At 48.6% G+C, this 17,254-nt stretch overlaps 1 protein-coding gene across 12 annotated transcripts in view; it reads left to right on the top strand.

The window, feature by feature from the left end:
- KIAA0586 (KIAA0586 ortholog) overlaps positions 1-17,254 on the top strand; it is a 119,484-nt gene that overhangs the window by 81,768 nt on the left and 20,462 nt on the right. For 10 of the 12 annotated variants that reach the window (XM_071809774.1, XM_065839351.2, XM_065839350.2 and 7 more), the window contains exon 33: positions 16,922-17,022. In XM_071809774.1, the coding sequence (XP_071665875.1) occupies positions 16,922-17,022 (101 nt within the window). Of the gene's footprint in view, positions 1-1,567; positions 2,235-14,607; positions 14,865-16,921; positions 17,023-17,254 lie in introns of those variants that run through there. The other 2 variants (XM_071809776.1, XM_071809775.1) reach the window with 2 other exon arrangements.

Here is a 17,254-nt window from a genome sequence, read left to right as displayed (position 1 = left end):
ACAAGAAGGTAAAAGTCAAATCAGAAGTGGAATCAGAAGCCTGTGAGGCACCATGTTCATGGAGGAGACCGTTGCCCAGTATTTCCAGTCCAAGAAAGGGCTGTTTTGAGAAGAGGTGCTATTTCACCTCTCTGTAGAGCTTTCTTGGGGCACAAAAGCATCATCATTCTCATCAGACTTCACCCGAAAGGCCTGGAGGTCTTCCAGGTTGACAGGTCTTGCACTGAAGCTGTCGAGTACATTGATGGGATCATGAAGACCTTGAAATGGCTTGAACTAAAGCCCTGCAAATGTTTTGCTTTGAAATGGCTGCAGGCAAAGCCCCCTGTGCAGGGATGTGCCAGGGTCAGTCCTTGCTCTACCGTCTCGGCACACCGATTTCTGACCGTCAGATGAAAAATTGCCACCACTTGGTGCCTGTTTCTTAATATATGTGCAGCTGTACTTACCCTGCAGCCTGTTATCACCTGGATAGCCGACTGTTCGATCACTTGAAAATCTTGCCACTGAAATGATGACTTAGAGCTTATTTTTAATGGGTTCTGGGAGACACTTCATGCAGTGACTGGGGATTTTACTGGCTGAGTGGCATGCTGTCATTTTTCTTTTTGCCCTTCGTTTTATACTGACAGGCTTGGAAATTGGGCTTTTCCCGCGTGACGTGCCCTTGGAGAAGGGCGTTCAGCATCCTGCATCTGTCGCGTAAAGACCTTCATAGAATCACAGGATGTTAGGGATTGGAAGGGACCTCGAAAGACCATCTAGTCCAGTCCTTCCACGCCGCACAGCCGCGGCTCCTTCCCTGCTGTGTTTTTATAATCAGCACCCATGGCAAAGCAGCGGGCACCGAGCCACGGATCAACCCCGCTGCTCGCTGTGAAACCAGCATCTGCTAGAGCAGCACTTACGGCTGTTAACACCGAGTGTTTAATGCGGCTTTCTAGGCAGCACGGTGCCAGGTGCTGCCGAGCAAGGGATTCCTCTGGCCGATAAGCTTTGCAAATCAAGACTGAGGAGGATTTCCCCTTCTGTGCTCCGGCTGCTGTGCCATTGCCTCTTTCAATGCCAAGCTTTGAACAGCTGAGTTTGTTTCGCTTTGTTTTGCTCTCCCAAATCAATTAACAAAACTACTTCCTTTTTGAAAGTAGCCGCACTCTTGCCTTCTCTAATTGTGATAAGGTTATTTTTTCAGTGCAGGGAGTGCCAGTGGTTTTGTTTGGGTTCTGGGAGACCTTTATTTGGTCTCTTTCTGCCAGTCCTGCTAAAACCAGGAGGGTGCAGAGGGGTGATATGGGGCGCACACCACGAAGAGGCATCCTTATGGAAAACAAAGCAGGTGTGTGAGTCAGAGGGTGACAGATCCCTCTTTCGTGCTTGTAGCAACAGTTTTGCATCTTCTCGTGCTGTTTGACAGTGAAGATCATTTAGGGAGAAACTATTCTGTTTTTTTTTTCTCTGTGCTGGGCCATTAAATAATGACAAGGGACTGTTCATCCCTGCCTATCTAGACTGTTTTTGTTGTTGCCTTAATTGCTTCATTCTCACAACCCAGACTCAATCTTTTCAGAAAATCGGAGCCTTGAACTTCATTCGAGGATCTTGAGGAGATCTCGCGTCTCCCTGCCATTTCCCAGCCTCTCTCATCTACGAGAACAAACTCCATCTCTCCCTGCCTGATATACTCTGAATTTCCTCAGGGATTATCTAAACAGAGCCCACGTGATCCATTTCTCTCAACCCCTCTACAAACGGGGAAGCATAAATCACGGTTCCCTACAAATAAACACAACTGGCAAGATGTTATTCTTCTCTGTCTGAAGTAACACCGGTCCTTTCATCTGCCGCCTCCTGGAAGCATGTCTGTTCAGAGAAAGTACAACCGTTACGGTGTATACACAATGTTCTTCTGCCACTTCTCCTTGCAAGCTATAATGGAAACCCTGTGCCAGAAACATGGGAAGAAATGCAGCCAAGTGAATACCTCTCACTGTTTTCACTTCTCTTCTTTGACTTGGCTTTGAAACCAGAAAACATTCCTGCTTGTGAGGAAAGGAACAGCCGGCTAAGAAAGGGAAAATCCTGACCGTGAAATCCCACTGCAGCTGAATTTTCAGACTTGTGACTTTCATTCAAGCACCGTGTTATAGTTGGGGGGTTGTTGGGACATCATTAATTCTGAAAATATTCTTTGTAAACTGAAGAAATAAGTTCTTGCCGTAACGAAAACAACTCCGAGCTGAACATTTAAAAATGCTCCAAAAACTGGAGATGTTTTTACAGTTAAACCTCGTCTGGAGTTCATTTAAAATAATCATGTTTACATGGAGGTGAATTAGTGCGCCGAGCCCTGCCAATGCCTCGCTGCAGTTAAAGATTTATAACCCTGGTGATTCGGTCCCTGAGCGCTGCCCTCGTGGGTACCTGCAAGAGCCCAGAGGCAGGAAGGCTGTGCTGGGGTTGGGGGGTGGAGGGGACCCAAAATCCCTTTAATCACTGATGAAACTTGTAAGAATATTCCAGAGGGAATAAGCGCTGGGTCCACGCTTTTCGTTACAGAACAACTGTTTGCGTGTTTGCAGAAGGAAGCCTATACAGAGGTGTTGTTGCTGTGTCTGCTGAGGGTGGGATCCAGTTTGCTGGGCAGTGAAGATGTCCCCGTCTCTGGTAGCGCTCTGCACCTCCTCATGGTTTTTGGAACAGCCCCATAGGATGTGAGTCATCTCTGCTCTTGGAGACGCCTCCTTTGGGGTAAGGCAGCTCTTTCCCTCCAGCAGATGGAAGGGAGCCTGGATGGCAGGGATCAGGGGGTGGTGGAGATGAACCCACCCCAAGGGTCATTTTGCAGTTTGGCCTGAGAGCCTCCAAGTGAGCAGATCTCAACTTCCAATTTTTCCTTGAGGAGAGCTGGCTGCCAAATGTATGTTTGGAGTTAGCAGTAAACCGGATGAGTCCCTGCAAACGTTTCACTGTTCCCCTCCCGCCCTTCGGTTCAGCTACTCCTGTTTTAAGACCTGAGAGTAGAATGTACTTCTGAAAAGAACTTCTACATCTGATACTCGTGTATAATACCCGGGAATGCCTGTGGCACGTCTGTGCTGTGTGGTGCTTCCAAGAGCCTGAGAAAGCATTTCTCTCGCTAGAATTCCCAGCTCAGGTCTGTGAGCAATTGCAGAGAGCAAAGCTTTTTGGTTTTGCTTTGATGGTCGAAAATGCAGTTGCCTTGAGTGTCGGCTGATATGAGAAGGTGCTTTATTTCAGGCTGCCTCTGCTGTTTTCAGTTAATTGAAGCTTGTGGTTGTAGCAAACCCTCTCCTGTCTCCTATCTCCGTCTGCCTCTATAGAGCTGTTCCTGCCCGGGCTCTCAGCCTGGTCCTGGAGATGCTGTTCCTGCCCAGCCTGGTCCTGGCAGCCTGGACCTTCTCTTGCCAGCCTGTGTGTCAGTGGGGACACATGGCCTGGCAGCTGCTCCATGCTGGGAACTCAGTTGTTGCTGTCTTCCTTGTTACCTGCACCCTGCGCTGCCCTGGAAATGTCAACCATGGGGCTGCCAGATCGGCCTTTACTCAACCGCCCACATGGCCATGTGTGTGCACCCCTTAGAGAAAGGGAAGAGGGGGAGGAGAAGAAGCAGGTACCGAAGAAGGTACAAGGCAGATAGGGACACATAGGGAACATGTGTTGGCAGCAGATGGGCTCTGTGCAGGGTGCTCTCTCATTTTGGTCTTGATCTGTGTGATCATGAGATCGCAGAATCATAGAATGATTTGTGTTGGAAGGGACCTTCAAAGCTCACCCAGTGCCACCCCCGCCATGGGCAGGGACATCTTCACCAGCTCAGGTTGCTCAGAGCCCCGTCCAGCCTGGCCTGGGATGTCTGCAGGGATGGTTCATCCACCACCTCTCTGGGCAACCTGGGCCAGGCTCTCACCATCCTCAGGGGCAACAATTTCTTTCTCATGTCTGACCTGAATCTCCCCTCTTTTAGTTTAAAACCATCACCCTTTGTCCTATCGCAACAAACCCTGCTAAAAAGTCTGTCCTCATCTTTCTTATAAATTTCTCAAAGTGGGATTAGGAATCTCAACAAGATCAAAGGGAGATAATTTTATTACAGCAGCCTGCAAGTTGCTTTTTTTGTGGGTGTTGTTGCCGCTTAATGTAGGGAATCAAATTCTTGGCTGATATAAATCTGCGTGTAGCTCCATTGACTTTTACGGCGCTACAGCCATTTACCACGTCTTGTGTTTCCCTGGGTCTGCGTTAGCGCCCTGCACACTCTGTTCCCAACCTGGCGTCTGCAGACGGCTGGAGTCACAACCACGGGTACGTGGCCCTCAGTTGGGTGTTTGCAATCTTCTCCAGAGCATCTTCCAGTAAAGACTTAGTAATTAGACTGCCTTGCGTTCCACAATAAATTTTGCGTGTCGACAGCAGTCTGTGCTCCAAAAGCTGTGGGCACCACTGCTCTAAACACTCCTTGCTAATTCATTAGCTTTTAATTTGTGTAAATAAACATTCTCTTTACCTTTTTTCTTTCTCTTATTTTTTTGTCGCTGCTGTGGCTGGAGAAGCTCTTTGCCAGCCACTTTGCTTAGAGATTTGTTTCTCCAGATAACAAACCTTGGGACCAGCAGCTGAACTGGGACACGCTGCCATTTTAATGAACTGTAAATTTAGAGCATCTTAGCACACTTGGAAAAAGTATAAATCATAGATTACTTCTGATTGCCTTTTTTTTAAGTGCACAAGTAGCCAACCATTAGGTTTCTTTCAAGGGTGACAGGCTAATTGTTTCAAAATGGGGCCACGCAGTGCGCTGGGCGCTGTGATGGGGGATCAGCTGGAACATCTGGTCCTGCAGAACGCCGTGTCGGAGCATCACTTCTAAACAGAGATAAGCCGGTTCGAACAGGATATGAGGGAACCGCGCAAAGCTGAGAAAATTCCTGTCATGACAGCTGTAAAACCAAAAACCTCCTGGAAATGCAGCCTGGGAATGCTGCTTTTAAACAGAAGCAGAGAAAATCTGATCTGGGTTTCTAGGCTGCTTTGTGGGGAAGCAAAGTCGTCTTCCAAAGTTTTACTGGTGTTAAAATGTTCCTTCCCGGCTTCTGTCTGCGAGAGCATTTTGTACACTGCGAGATGGCTTGGAAGGCCAGTTCCCACATGGGGTAATTAGCTGGAAATTCAGATTGGTTTTATCAGATGTGAGACAGTTGTCACAGATTCGACTTTTCCTGCGCTGTGGACATCTGCTGGTGGCCCCCACCGGAATACAATGTGAAATTAGATGGAGGCATGACAGCCATTGTGTCTCGTCTGTTATTTGGCAGCTATTTCTCTATCTTGCTAGGTATCTTTGTTAGGGGTGTTGGGGTTTCTGTTGTTGTTGTTTTATTTGTTCGCGTGTTTTTGTATTGTTTTTGTTTTTTTCAAAAGGTGTTTGGTGTAATGGGAGTTTTTAGCTGTGATACTTACATTTCGCACGGCAAATCGTGTAATGGGAATTCTTAGCTGTGATACTTACATTTTGCATGGCAAATGAAACATCTGAAGAAAACAGCGCTCAGAAATGGAATAGTTTAAGGGCTGCAAAGCTGAACTCTTGCAGCAAGGAATAAATAAGAGTAAAGGTAACGCATACATTTCTGATGCAGCCCAAGTACCTGACTGAATGCTGTTTTTCCATGACTTTGTCCCTGGGGATATTTGAATTGTTTCGGCTGCTGCTGCTAGTAAATCAGACACAGTATCTGTACAAATTGGAAAAATTAATGTGCAAAGGTTTTGAGCTACTTGGGAGAAGCTCTGAAAGGAGCAGGGCTGGGGACAAGCTTAGAAACGTGAAAGTATTTTGGATTACTGCGCCCAAACCTCAGTTCCACAAGACATTTAAAACACATGCCTGCATTGTAACAATATGAATGCACTGGGTTTAGTGAGACCCTTCTCTTGGGTGAATTTAGGTGTAGGCTCAGATGTCTCATTGAAATGTAGACGGATGCTGTATACTTCCTTCTCAGAGCCCAAATAGTAACAACTCCAAGTATATCCCAGTTGAGTACATGAAGCAGATGAGTGCAAAAAACACTGCGATAAATCCTCTACCAGTTCTTAAATCTTGCTGATCTTTAATCTGAGAACTCTTCCTCCTTCGGATGAACTGATGGGTACAGCGTTCCAGCTCTCAGACCCCATGCTGGTGTGTGTAGATGTATCACGTGCCGCATCGGAGGACAGTGAGCATATGGAGAAATTAAGAATTTGGGATTTTCAATTAGAAATAGAAAGTTTCGGAGCTCTCATTAAGTCTATTAGTTACCAGAAAGCTTTTTTGCTCAGCCAGGAGATGCTGTTTAGAGGTGCTGTTGCTGCAAAGCCAGTTTACACATGGATTCCTGATGCTTGCAACGGAGATTAAATAAAATCATTTCTCCTGCCACCCGCTTCCTGTCCTCTGCTGCTGTCCCAGCGAGGGATTTGTTCCAGGTGGCGGTGACGGGTGGGGGAACTCTGTGCTGGGTATGAGGAGGGAGGTTTGCTCCATTCCTGTGCATCTCATACGGGTGATGTCTGAAGGATGAATGTGCCAAAGCCCCACCACCCGCTGCTCCAACCAAGCTGAGAAATGGCTACAAAAGGATCTGCTGCTTCCGCCTCTCTGCTGGTATCATCTGGTCCTTCCCTGCATCCTTCAGGGGTCACCAGAGGTAATGGGGAATGATTGAAAATCCCTGGGTTTGTGGTTTGTCAGAGGATGGCGCAAACCATCTGAATCCCTGCCCAATGCACCCATGGCTCCCCTGTTGTCCCTTGGTCCAGCACCAGGTAGGTCCATGCCACTACAGCCAGCCTGGCTCCAAACCCCACTGGGAATATCCTCCTCCATTTGAAAACAGCTTTTTAAAACAGTATTTTAAATTTCAGAGCTCCTGGTCGAAGATAGTGAAGATGTGATGAATCAGATTGGCTGAACACCTCCCAGATGAGCCGCCCGCATCCCGTCAGGAGGTACCACAGCTTCGGGAGCTGATGGATATCTGGGGATGACGCCAGCTCTCAGCTGGGGTGTGGCTCAGAGCTTCCGAAAGTAAGAGAGGGGTTAAAAAGAGAAGCCACTCTATTGATTTCAGCTGGAGAGGCCAAGGATGTGCAGGCGCTGCTGCCGCCCACCACCTGGCAGAGCCAGAGTGGGGCAGGCGAGGCAGCCACGGGGCTGCTCCTGTCCCTGCCGTCCACCACTGGCTGTGGAAACAGTCACAGGGGACCATTAGGAGGGCTTCAAACAGAGCACGTCCCCAGATGTGAGAACTTCCCCAGCGGAGGGAGAATTAGGGATCTCTTGCAGACTGTGCTGTATCAAGAGCTGATGTCATTGCCATGTTGCTGTTACCTGCTGGCCCGGGTACCTGTGGAGCAATAAAAGCTGGCTCTGGCAAGGCTGTGGTTAGGTGACCAGCTCAGCCTGTTCTACTACAGCTCGGCATTGCCTCTGCCCTCCCGTGCCAGTGCTCCCTGGGCCCTTTGCCCTGTGTCGGGGTGCTCAGGCCAGTTCAAGCCTCCCTTCGTGCTGGGTTGAGGTTTTGAGCTCCTGCATCCCCTCAGGTCAGGTTGGGCTGCTCTGTGCTCCACACACTGGGACAGCAGTGAGCTGGTGTGGCACAACCTACTTTAAATCCCAAATGTCCCCATTTTCCAGGGTAGTGGGTGCGTAGACAGCAGCATCGGGGATTTTCAAAGCCTGTTCTTCAGTGAGGTGCCTCAAAGTCATCAGTGTTACTGATGAAGTCTGGCTGCAATGTGAGTGTCTATATGGATTAACATAATCTGTTTTTTGCTAGCTGGGGTTCATGCTCTCACTGAAATGAGAAGTTTCTCACGAACTTCTGGAGTAGGAGAGCTTCATGCAGCAGCAAAGTTTGTTGCTGGTGCCTTCTTTTTGTGAAGAGGATTTCAGAAAAGCCATGGCTCCTAAAGCCAAGAAGCACAGATACAGGAGCTTCATGTAAAAGCTGATTTAAAACCTTTATTTGTTTATGGGTTAATGAAAGCAAATCAGAGCTGCTGCTTGGGACAACAGGTGTTGATTTCACTGTGTAGAAGCTCAAGAACTGAACTAAATTCTCAACTTGGAAGACATCCCTCCAGCTGGGGTGAGAGCTACTGGCACAAAAACGTCTGCTCGTGCTTTTGTGCATGTCTTTTGTAGGGTATTACGGTGCTTTGATTTTTGTGTGGGGTTCCTCCTCACGCAATGAGGAGATGAGGTCAGCCTTGACCCCAGCCCTGTTCTCTGTCTCCCTTTCCCAAGTGCTGCTTTTGACCCAGCCGATCTGTCCTTTCCAAAGCTCTCGCTAACCGGCCAGGCTTGGAGCTGCTCACGTATCCGTATCGATCCGCTCACATGTCCAGCTGAGTTCATTTGGCTGCTCTGGCTATTTTGTCGATCCCCACATTAATCTGCCTTCAGACTCCTCTTTCAGCCGCTTTGCAGCTTCTCATCAGCTTTGCCCAGAGCTGGAACGTATTTTTCCTCTTTCTGCTGAGTTTATGGAGGTGAACTGAGAGAGCTGCCGATGCCTGAGAGCTTCTGAGGCTGCAGCAGAGCTGTTGCTGCCTTTAAATGAAAACCCAAGGCTGAATTGGCTTTCTCTTGTTTCGCTAATTGGCTCAGCGCTATGGTTGGTATTTATTGCTTTTGTGCTGGCCTTGGATTTCTAGGTCTCTCTGTCATATTACGCTGTTCCCGTGAAACACGGGAATATCACGCTCCCCTTGGGATATGCCAACAACTCAGGAAGGGGGTAAGTGTAACCACACAGATTTCCCACCTTCAGGAGCAGCAAAACCACTGACCTGTCACCTATGTTTTGTTAAGCCTGTGAGCTACTGTATAAATCATATTTATTGTGTTTATTTCTCCAAAGAGAGACAGCGAAGAAAGACTTCTGCCTCCATCATGCTGTAGATCCAGGAGCTTTGGTTGTTTCATGTCATTTGAAAGGGATTGTCCTCACCTTGACTTAGGCCAATCCACTCCTCACTTCTGGACAGCAAAAGAGACCCCCCGTTCCACCAAAATAAGTGGTTTTAAGTTATTATAAGGCTATAAAAAAAGAAAATAAAAACACTGGGAGAAATTTAGTAAAACCACTAGTAACGTATCTATGGCCAGAGATGGAAAGATGCCCTTGAAGCTTTTGCTAGTGGTTAACTTCTGGTGAAGTCTACCTTCAGTTAGGCTGGTATTGGTGGCACTGCAGCCACACGTGCACAGAGGTCCCTGAACCCCCCTCAGATCCTTTGCAGAATGAGAACTAACAATTTCCATTATTCTTTGTAACTCTTCTATTTGCGCTTGGCAAACGTGAGGCGGCAAGAGAGGGCAACTGTTGGGTGCATGACCGGAGGTGATGACGCGACTGATCCTTTGCCTGTATCTCTTGCTCAATCAAACCTTTTGAAGCCATCCTGGAGTGGAAGCCAACGTGCAGGACATCCTTTGCAAGAGTGAAGGTGGGGGCTGCATGACCATGGCAGGGGCATGGTGGTTGTTTTGGGCAGGTGATGGCAAGAGGGTTGGAGCTGAGCTGCCTATTTTGGCATCTCCCCCAGGCTCAGCTGCCTTGGGTTCATCAGGAGAACACTGGCGAAAGTTATCGCTTTTCTTACCCGCTTGATTCCTCCTTGTGCTTTAAAGCAAAGGCTTTTTCCCTACGGTACTGTATAGTTTGACAGCAACCTCTTTATAACTTTTTATGCAGGCTCCTTCCAATTAAAAACCAAAACTTGTTAGGAATTGCTTTCCAAGGGACCTACCCCAAGTGGGGACCGAGGTCATTTGTCATACAGCAGCCAAAATTTTTAAAAGTGTTTGTTTTAGAGTGCACATGGGAACAGGCTATTCCCCCTCACGGGAACTGGCTGAGAGCCCTCAATGGTGCTTTGATGAGGACAGAAAAGTCTTGAGCACAAAAGTCCCCTTTAGGTCAAGGACTCAGGGGATAATCATGCTGGGAAAGTGAAGTGTCAGTGGGGAAAGTTGCTCCTTGATGCTTTAGTTGGGCGTCGGCATTTTGATGATCCAGCCATCCTGCACTCAGTCCCCATCCTGGTGGATCTTAAAGACATGATGACACTTGCTCCTTGGTGATATTACAGGTCTCATACATTGTAAAACAAGCAAGAAATAAAGTATTGAACCAGAAATAACAATAGAGAAAAATGAGAAATGAGGATGAGAAAATCAGTGTGTAAGGACGGGATTGTTTGTGCTTCTCATTTGTCGCCGGCACTGCAGTTCTTGGCGCTAATGTCCTTCCAGTGGTTTTCACCCTGTCATCGTGGGAGCCAAAGACTTGCCCTGTTTTGTTAACAGGAGCTGGTGTGATGTGACACCAGGCTGGCAGGTGATGCTTTAGAGCTGCGCTAAATACAGTGACTAAGTACCGTGACATTTTTGATGGCACCAAGTGACGCAGGTTGTTCTTTGTAGCCAGTGGCTGGTGGGACGTGGGGACAATATGGTCCGGGTCGGAGGTCTTTGTTAGAGCATGGTGGCACCTAAGCCATTTAGTTTTGAAGGGTTTGGTGAATGTTCTGAGCCGTTTACTCCAGTGCTATCCCAGGTTCTAACATTTTAAAATATCATTTTTTAGCCTGGTGTGGTGTTTCTCCAAGCTTTTTTTTTGAGCTTAATTCACCCATCCACATTTATGGCACAAGTGCCACATTCCCAGGACAGAGATGCTGGGCTCTAATTTTGCTGCTATTCATAAAGTAACGTGAAAACCCCAGTGCTCCAGTTTGGGCCTCTTCCCCAACCCTGCCTGTTCATAGATGGGGCACCGCATTGGACTCAATGATCTTAAAGGTCTTTTCCAATCTGAACAGTTCTGTGATTGTTCACTGTAAAATGCCCATACCAAGATCCTATATCGGGTTGAGTGGGGCTTACAAAGGCCAGGGCTGCGGCACAAAAATGGAGACTCCGCTTCCAGCGAGCAGGGAGGTCTTCCAGGACAGCGAAGCAATTTAAGGCCTTGAACCTGACTTTGAGATGCCTTCCAGTTGATGGAAGGGAGGGAGAAACCTGAAGTGGGGGGTGATGTGGGCCTTGGGTAACCACATCTTAGGGAGTCTCAGGGCACTACCTATATATAGGTATACATATAGATGCTTATGTGTGTGTATATATATATATATGGCCTGAAGTTGCACCAGGGGAGGTTTAGATTGGATATGAGGAAAAATTTCTTCCCAGAAAGGGCTGTCAGGCATTGGAACAGGCTGCCCAGGGCAGTGGTGGAGTCACCATCCCTGAAGGGGTTAAAAAGGTGCAGAGATGAGGTTCTTAGGGACATGGTTTAATGACAGTGTTAGATTGATGGTTGGACTCGATGATCTGGAGGGTCTTGTCCAACCCAAATGATTCTATGATTCTATGTGTGTTATATATTGCAATCAGTCTGCCTGCAGGCAGCTGTTGAAATGGTCACTCCATCACTCTCATGAGGGGTGGAAAATAAGCCAGACTGCTGAGAAAAAAAGAGGGATATTGAAGTCAACTAAGAAATTAAGGGTCAAAAAAAGGATCAATCTGTGGCTGGGGATAGGGGAGCACAAATCGCTTTGTTTTCCTCCCGTTTCCCCACCTGCCTGTATGCCTGGACAAGCTTTTGTGTGCTCTTGTTGCCAGCTTGCTTTCCCACAGCACTTCAGTGCCCGGGAACCTCCTGCGAAGCCTCTGCATGTCCACGGCAGGAGAGCGATGAGCTTGATGGCGCCATGGAAAACAAACAGTTGCAGATTTTCCTGAGCCCCAAAGGCCTCCCTTTCCTCCACTCCCACAACTGCTCACGTAAATCTCACACACAGCACCTGTCTCCTCTGGCTGCCCCCTCCTGCACTGCCCCTCAGCCCAGAAAGGGCTGTTTGGGAATGCAATATTGGACAGCACGTTTGATGCAATTGTACTGTGTCCAGTTCTGGGCTCTCCAGTTTAAGAAGGACAAGGAAATACTGGAGAGAGTCCAACAGAGAGCTACAAAGATAACGAGGAATCTGGAGCATCTTTCTTATGAGGAGTGACCGAGAGAGCTGGGGCTGTTCAGCTGGAGAAGAGAAGCTGAGCGGGATCTTATCACTGTGATAAATATCTCAGGGGCGGGTGTCAAGAGGGTGGACCTTTTCAGTGGTGCCCAATGACAGGATGATGGGCAATGGGCAGACTGAAACACAGGAGATTCCATCTGAATCTGAGGAGAAACTGCTTTGCTGTGAGGTGCCAGAGCCTGGCCCAGGCTGCCCAGAGAGGCTGTGGAGTCTCCTTCTCTGAGACATTCAAACCCGCCTGGACTGACCTGTGTGATCTGCTCTGGTGACCCTGCGTTAGCAGGTGGGTTGGACTGGATTATCTCCAAAGGTCCCTTCCAATCCCAATCATCCTGTGATTCTGTGACTGGGAAAGAGCCTGGAGAGCTGCAGAACTGAGCTGAAGCGGTGGTGATGAAGTTGCCTGTAATAACTACAATAAAGCTGTGAGCATCACAACCCCCCACCCCATCCACCGCAGGGTTTGCCTCTGGCAATCAGTCCCATCAGAGATGCTGGGTGCTGGGAAGAATCTTCTGGGCAGGTTTGAGGCAACAGAGAAATGCTCTGAAGCTCTTTAAAACTGGACCCTGCCTCCTGCGTGAGTTAGAAACAAGCGGTTTGGTATTTCTTTCTTCTTGGGAGCTCTTTCCCTACCTGGCCTTTCTGTGTGATGCGGCATCACCTGCTCTCGGAGCGGGACAAGGAGGGGTCTGGGTGAGGGCGAGGGCTGGCAGCCGGCGGAGGGACTGCGAGGCTGTGGGGGTGCTCAGTCCCAAAATGGGTCAAGGAGAGGTATCACCCCCCAGCCCAGGCTGTCAGCTCAGAGCTCCCTCACCAGGGGCTTAAACTACATTTTTTTTTGTGCAAAACGTGTGTTTTCCTTGCAATGGAAGCATTTTTGCATTTTTTTTAAAAAAAGGATAACAGCTGTAAAATACCATTTAGTTTTTGCTCGCCCACCTAGAAAAAGTTACAGAAATCTCATTTTGAAAATGAAATTTTGGGGTTACAATGTCTAAGTGATACAACTGTGTTTTTAATGCTCTGAGGGCTCATCACAACAAGCACCTTATGTATCCTGGTCTGTTTATAAGGAGAAGTCCTATACGTGCTGTGAGCAGCTGCCTTGAGGCTGCTCCAGAATGTAAGGCCAGACCCTGGGGAAAAACCTTCCCTTTTTTCAATCCTCATCTGTATTTTCAAGAAGGCAGCATTTCTTCTGCTGAGTTTGTTTGAAAATCAGGATCAGGCAGGGTCACAGCCAAGTTACCGGAGACCTTGTCCTATCATAGAACTATTCATTTTCTTTCATAACTATTCATTATCTTCCCTTTTCTCCCCCATCCTATTGGCTCAGCATCATCAGACCTGTCCGTAACACCAACAACACTCATTTCTTGTGGTCACCGAAATTTAATCTCAGGCTCAGATGGAGCATTAACAACCACCTGTGCATGGGGACACATGCCGTTCGGTTTATTGCGGCGCGGAGGGAAAAGCCTCATGCGCTGCTGGGTTACATGGTTCCCCCATCAGATCTATTATTAAAGATACTCCTGCCAGTGAGCTCATTAAGAAATACATTCCCCAGCTCCTTCTTGCTCAGCCGCTGCCTTTTTAAAAATTGAACCTTTTAATTTGAATGAATCTTTAATTCGATTCTGTCTCCTTTCGTGCTCTCCCCATAAAGAGCTATTCCCCAGGTTCCTTAGGATGAGGAATTATTTGATCGGGTTAAAATGTGGATGTGTAGCTGTGGAATTGATCTAATTTTGTTGATGCGGCTGCAGGATTTTATTGCCTGCTTGTAGCAGGGATGTGTAATCATGAAAGAGTGAGAGAATGAGAAGTCCTGGGGTTTCTCCGTCTGCGCTGCTCGTCTCCAATGGATTTAGCACATGGAGCAGCAAAGGGAAGGGCTCACGGTTGGGCTGGTGTCCTTGTTTTCTCAAGGAGATGCTTCATCTTCAGCTGTGCATTTTTAATTTTGTGCTAGAGCTCTCCATGCAACAGGATGCTGGAAGGAAGGAGGAACAAAAATTAATCCATGGAGACTTTTAAGAGGGGTTAACGGACACTTTTAGGTCTTGACCCTATTTCTATAAAGTAAATGGCCACAGGGCTTGAGCGTTTTGTCTCCAGAGGAACGAACCAAGTTGGGGACTGGAGCCAAACTGGAATGTGGTGAGGGGCTCTGTATTTGTGGGCTTTTGGTTTTGGCTACAGGTTGGATATCCAGCTGGTGAGTGCGTTGCATAACGCGCACGGGGCTGCGATGCCGCCGCAATTAAATGCACATGGCTGCAAGCCTGATCCGGGCGAAGTGTGTCTGATCCAGGCAAACCATCCGCGGGGCCTGATGTGCCACGGCGCGATGTGATAGGGACGAAATCCCTTTCCTGCCCAGACCTCAGATCCTTCCTGCAAACTCTTGTCTGACAGAGGAGATGGAGGAGGTGGTTACAGCTGATAAACGGAAAATCCTGTGTGTTCTCTTCCTTCCCCTGGCAGGGTTGTCCTAGACATCTCTAAACCACAGCACCGTGTTCATCAAACCGATGTACAGAAAAGCATCTTCCCTGCTTATCATCACGGCCAGACAAATGGCAGGACAAAGAGCCTTGCTCTGCTCCTGCTCCCCATGGATGGCAATGGGTGGACTCCTGATTTACACCGCTGGACGTGAGACCCTGCGCCCTGACCACACTTATCCCCAGCACCTTCAGACCAAAATGACAGAAGTCACCTCAGGTCCAGGCTCCCACCCTGGGGTGAGCTGGTGCCTTTGCAGCACCCCCAGCCCGCAGCACAGGACAGACATGGACCTGCTGGAGAGGGGCCAGAGGAGCCACAGAAATGATCCGAGGCTGGAACAGCTCTGCTGGGAGGACAGGGTGAGAGAGTTGGGGGGTTCAGCTGGAGAAGAGAAGCTCCGGGGAGACCTTATCGCAGCCTTTCTGTACTTAAAAGGGGCTGATAAGAAAGATGAGGACAGAATTTTTAGCAGGACCTGTTGTGACAGGACAAGGGGTCATGGTTTTAGACTAAAAAAGGAGAGATTCAGGTCAGACATGAGGAAGAAATTGTGGCCCCAGAGGGTGGTGAGAACCTGGCCCAGGTTGGCCAGAGAGGTGGTGGATGAACCATCCCTGGAGACATCCCAGGCCAGGCTGGACGGGGCTCTGAGCAACCTGAGCTGGTGAAGATGTCCCTGCTCATGGCAGGGGTGGCACTGGATGAGCTTTGAAGGTCCCTTCCAACCCAAACTGTTCTGTGATTCTATGACTTTCCTTAAAATCTCCTCCACAGGGTGTTTTCCGCAAGGAGCCGGGCCCAGGTGTGTGTCCCTGGGGACAGGGCCAGCAGTGGGTTGCCTGTAAACAGCCTTTAATGCTCCAACATGATTTCTCCATCCTTTGCAGCTGCCAGATGCTGTCCTCTCCCTGCTCCCTCCCTGCCAGGTGCTGCAATGGGGTTTGGGTTGCAATCCCGTTTTGGAGAACAGCGCAGCGCAGTTGCCTCAGGTCTCTGCCCCAGGACACCAACCCTTTGCCCCCCTGTGCCCGCACAGCAGGGGTCTGGGAGTTGCTGCAGCTCAGCTGTGTCATTGCAGCTCAGTCTAGGGGGCTCTGATTTGTAGCAGAGATAGTGTCACTTGGTCCCTGTCACACCTTACTGCTGCTGCAGGGTCTGTGCCACAGGAGCTCATGTCACCCATCAGCCAGGAGGGCTTCTGCGGATGATGGCTGTGGGTTTGGACTTTGCTTTACTGCGCATTCAGGCACTAAACCGCCTTGAAAACTCCCTTTAGCTGGCATCAGAGCATACTATGGGTGGGATAAACCACCATCACCAGCCTCAACCTAGTGGAGCTGGGCAAAGGGATGGACTTCCGAGAGCATGGCTGTGACTACGCCCCATGAGGGTGCACCCAAAACTGGCCCCTGTGCTCCAGAAAAACTCCTGGGTGCTCCCTGCATCTCCACGCACCTCAAGCAGAGTCGTGACCAAGCTGTGAGGCTTTGCCTTTAATGCCCCCTGCACCCCAGGAGGACCATCAGGGCACAGACAAGTCCCAGCTGCCTGAGACCAACCCCACTTGCCAGAGTGCCAGGACCAGCAGCGTTTGCCCCCTAATTCGGGGGACACAGTGGGATTGCTCCAAAGGGACATGGACCATGTCATTTTGGGAACTTAAAGTAGACCTAAACCCCAGGCCTGGCTTTGTGCACAGATGTCATGAAAAGCCTCATGTGCTGAAGAGCTTATTTCCCATCCAGGGTGGGTGGACAGCACAGTGGAAAAAAGAAATGCAGCTTTTGTGTTGCCGGATCCAAATCGACCATCTGTGTTTAAGAGCTCGGCTACTATAAACACGGGCGGTGAAACCTGGTTAACCCCTGCTTGGGGTCTCTGGGAGCCAAAACATGCATGTGGTTGTGCTGGTCCTGGCTCTGGGGCTGGGAAGATGAAGGTGCTCTGGAATCCCTTATTTTTCAGATGCTATCAGTACAGATAACACCGGAGTGCGTGGCTGCTTTGGATGAAATTTGACCAGTAACACCATTCCCAGCCTGATTTTATACCTCTGTTCCTCTCCCCCTATACTCCTCCCTTCAAATGTTTTATGGATTTTGCAGCTCCTGCCAAAGGATTTGAGTTTGAAACCGTACTATATTTTGGCCTGTAAAGATGTTGAATGAACACTTTAAAACTCTGAGTCGTTAAAACTGTCCAGGAGAACCTAATGAATGTTATTTACTGTGCTTCCCAGCTCAGCTAAAATTCAGCTTTTCTTCTCCTATTTTCTATATTTCTCTTTTAGAAACAGCAGCTAAAATCATCTGGAAAGCATTCCATGCTAGCAACAAACTGGATCGGCAAGTGGAAATGTCAGTTTTTAAGAATCTCCGCCACCGCTTTGAAGTAACTTCATTTTTTTGTTTGATTGCTCTGATTCAAAAGCTTTATCTTCCAGGCTATCTCTTAAAAAAGGAAATTTAGTGGCTGCAGATAGCATGAAACAAAAAAAAAAGCTGCTAAATCCTGATCTTTTGATGCTGGTCTCTTCAGAAGGCTGCCTAGGTGGGCTGGCTCCTGGGCTCCCGCTCTGGCTGGGCAGCACTGCTGAGTGGAGCGTGGTTACTCCCCATTCCTG

This window comes from Patagioenas fasciata, chromosome 5 (assembly GCF_037038585.1).
Source record: "Patagioenas fasciata isolate bPatFas1 chromosome 5, bPatFas1.hap1, whole genome shotgun sequence".
Taxonomy (NCBI): Eukaryota; Metazoa; Chordata; class Aves; order Columbiformes; family Columbidae; genus Patagioenas; species Patagioenas fasciata.
This window is presented reverse-complemented; position numbering and strand designations above follow the sequence as displayed.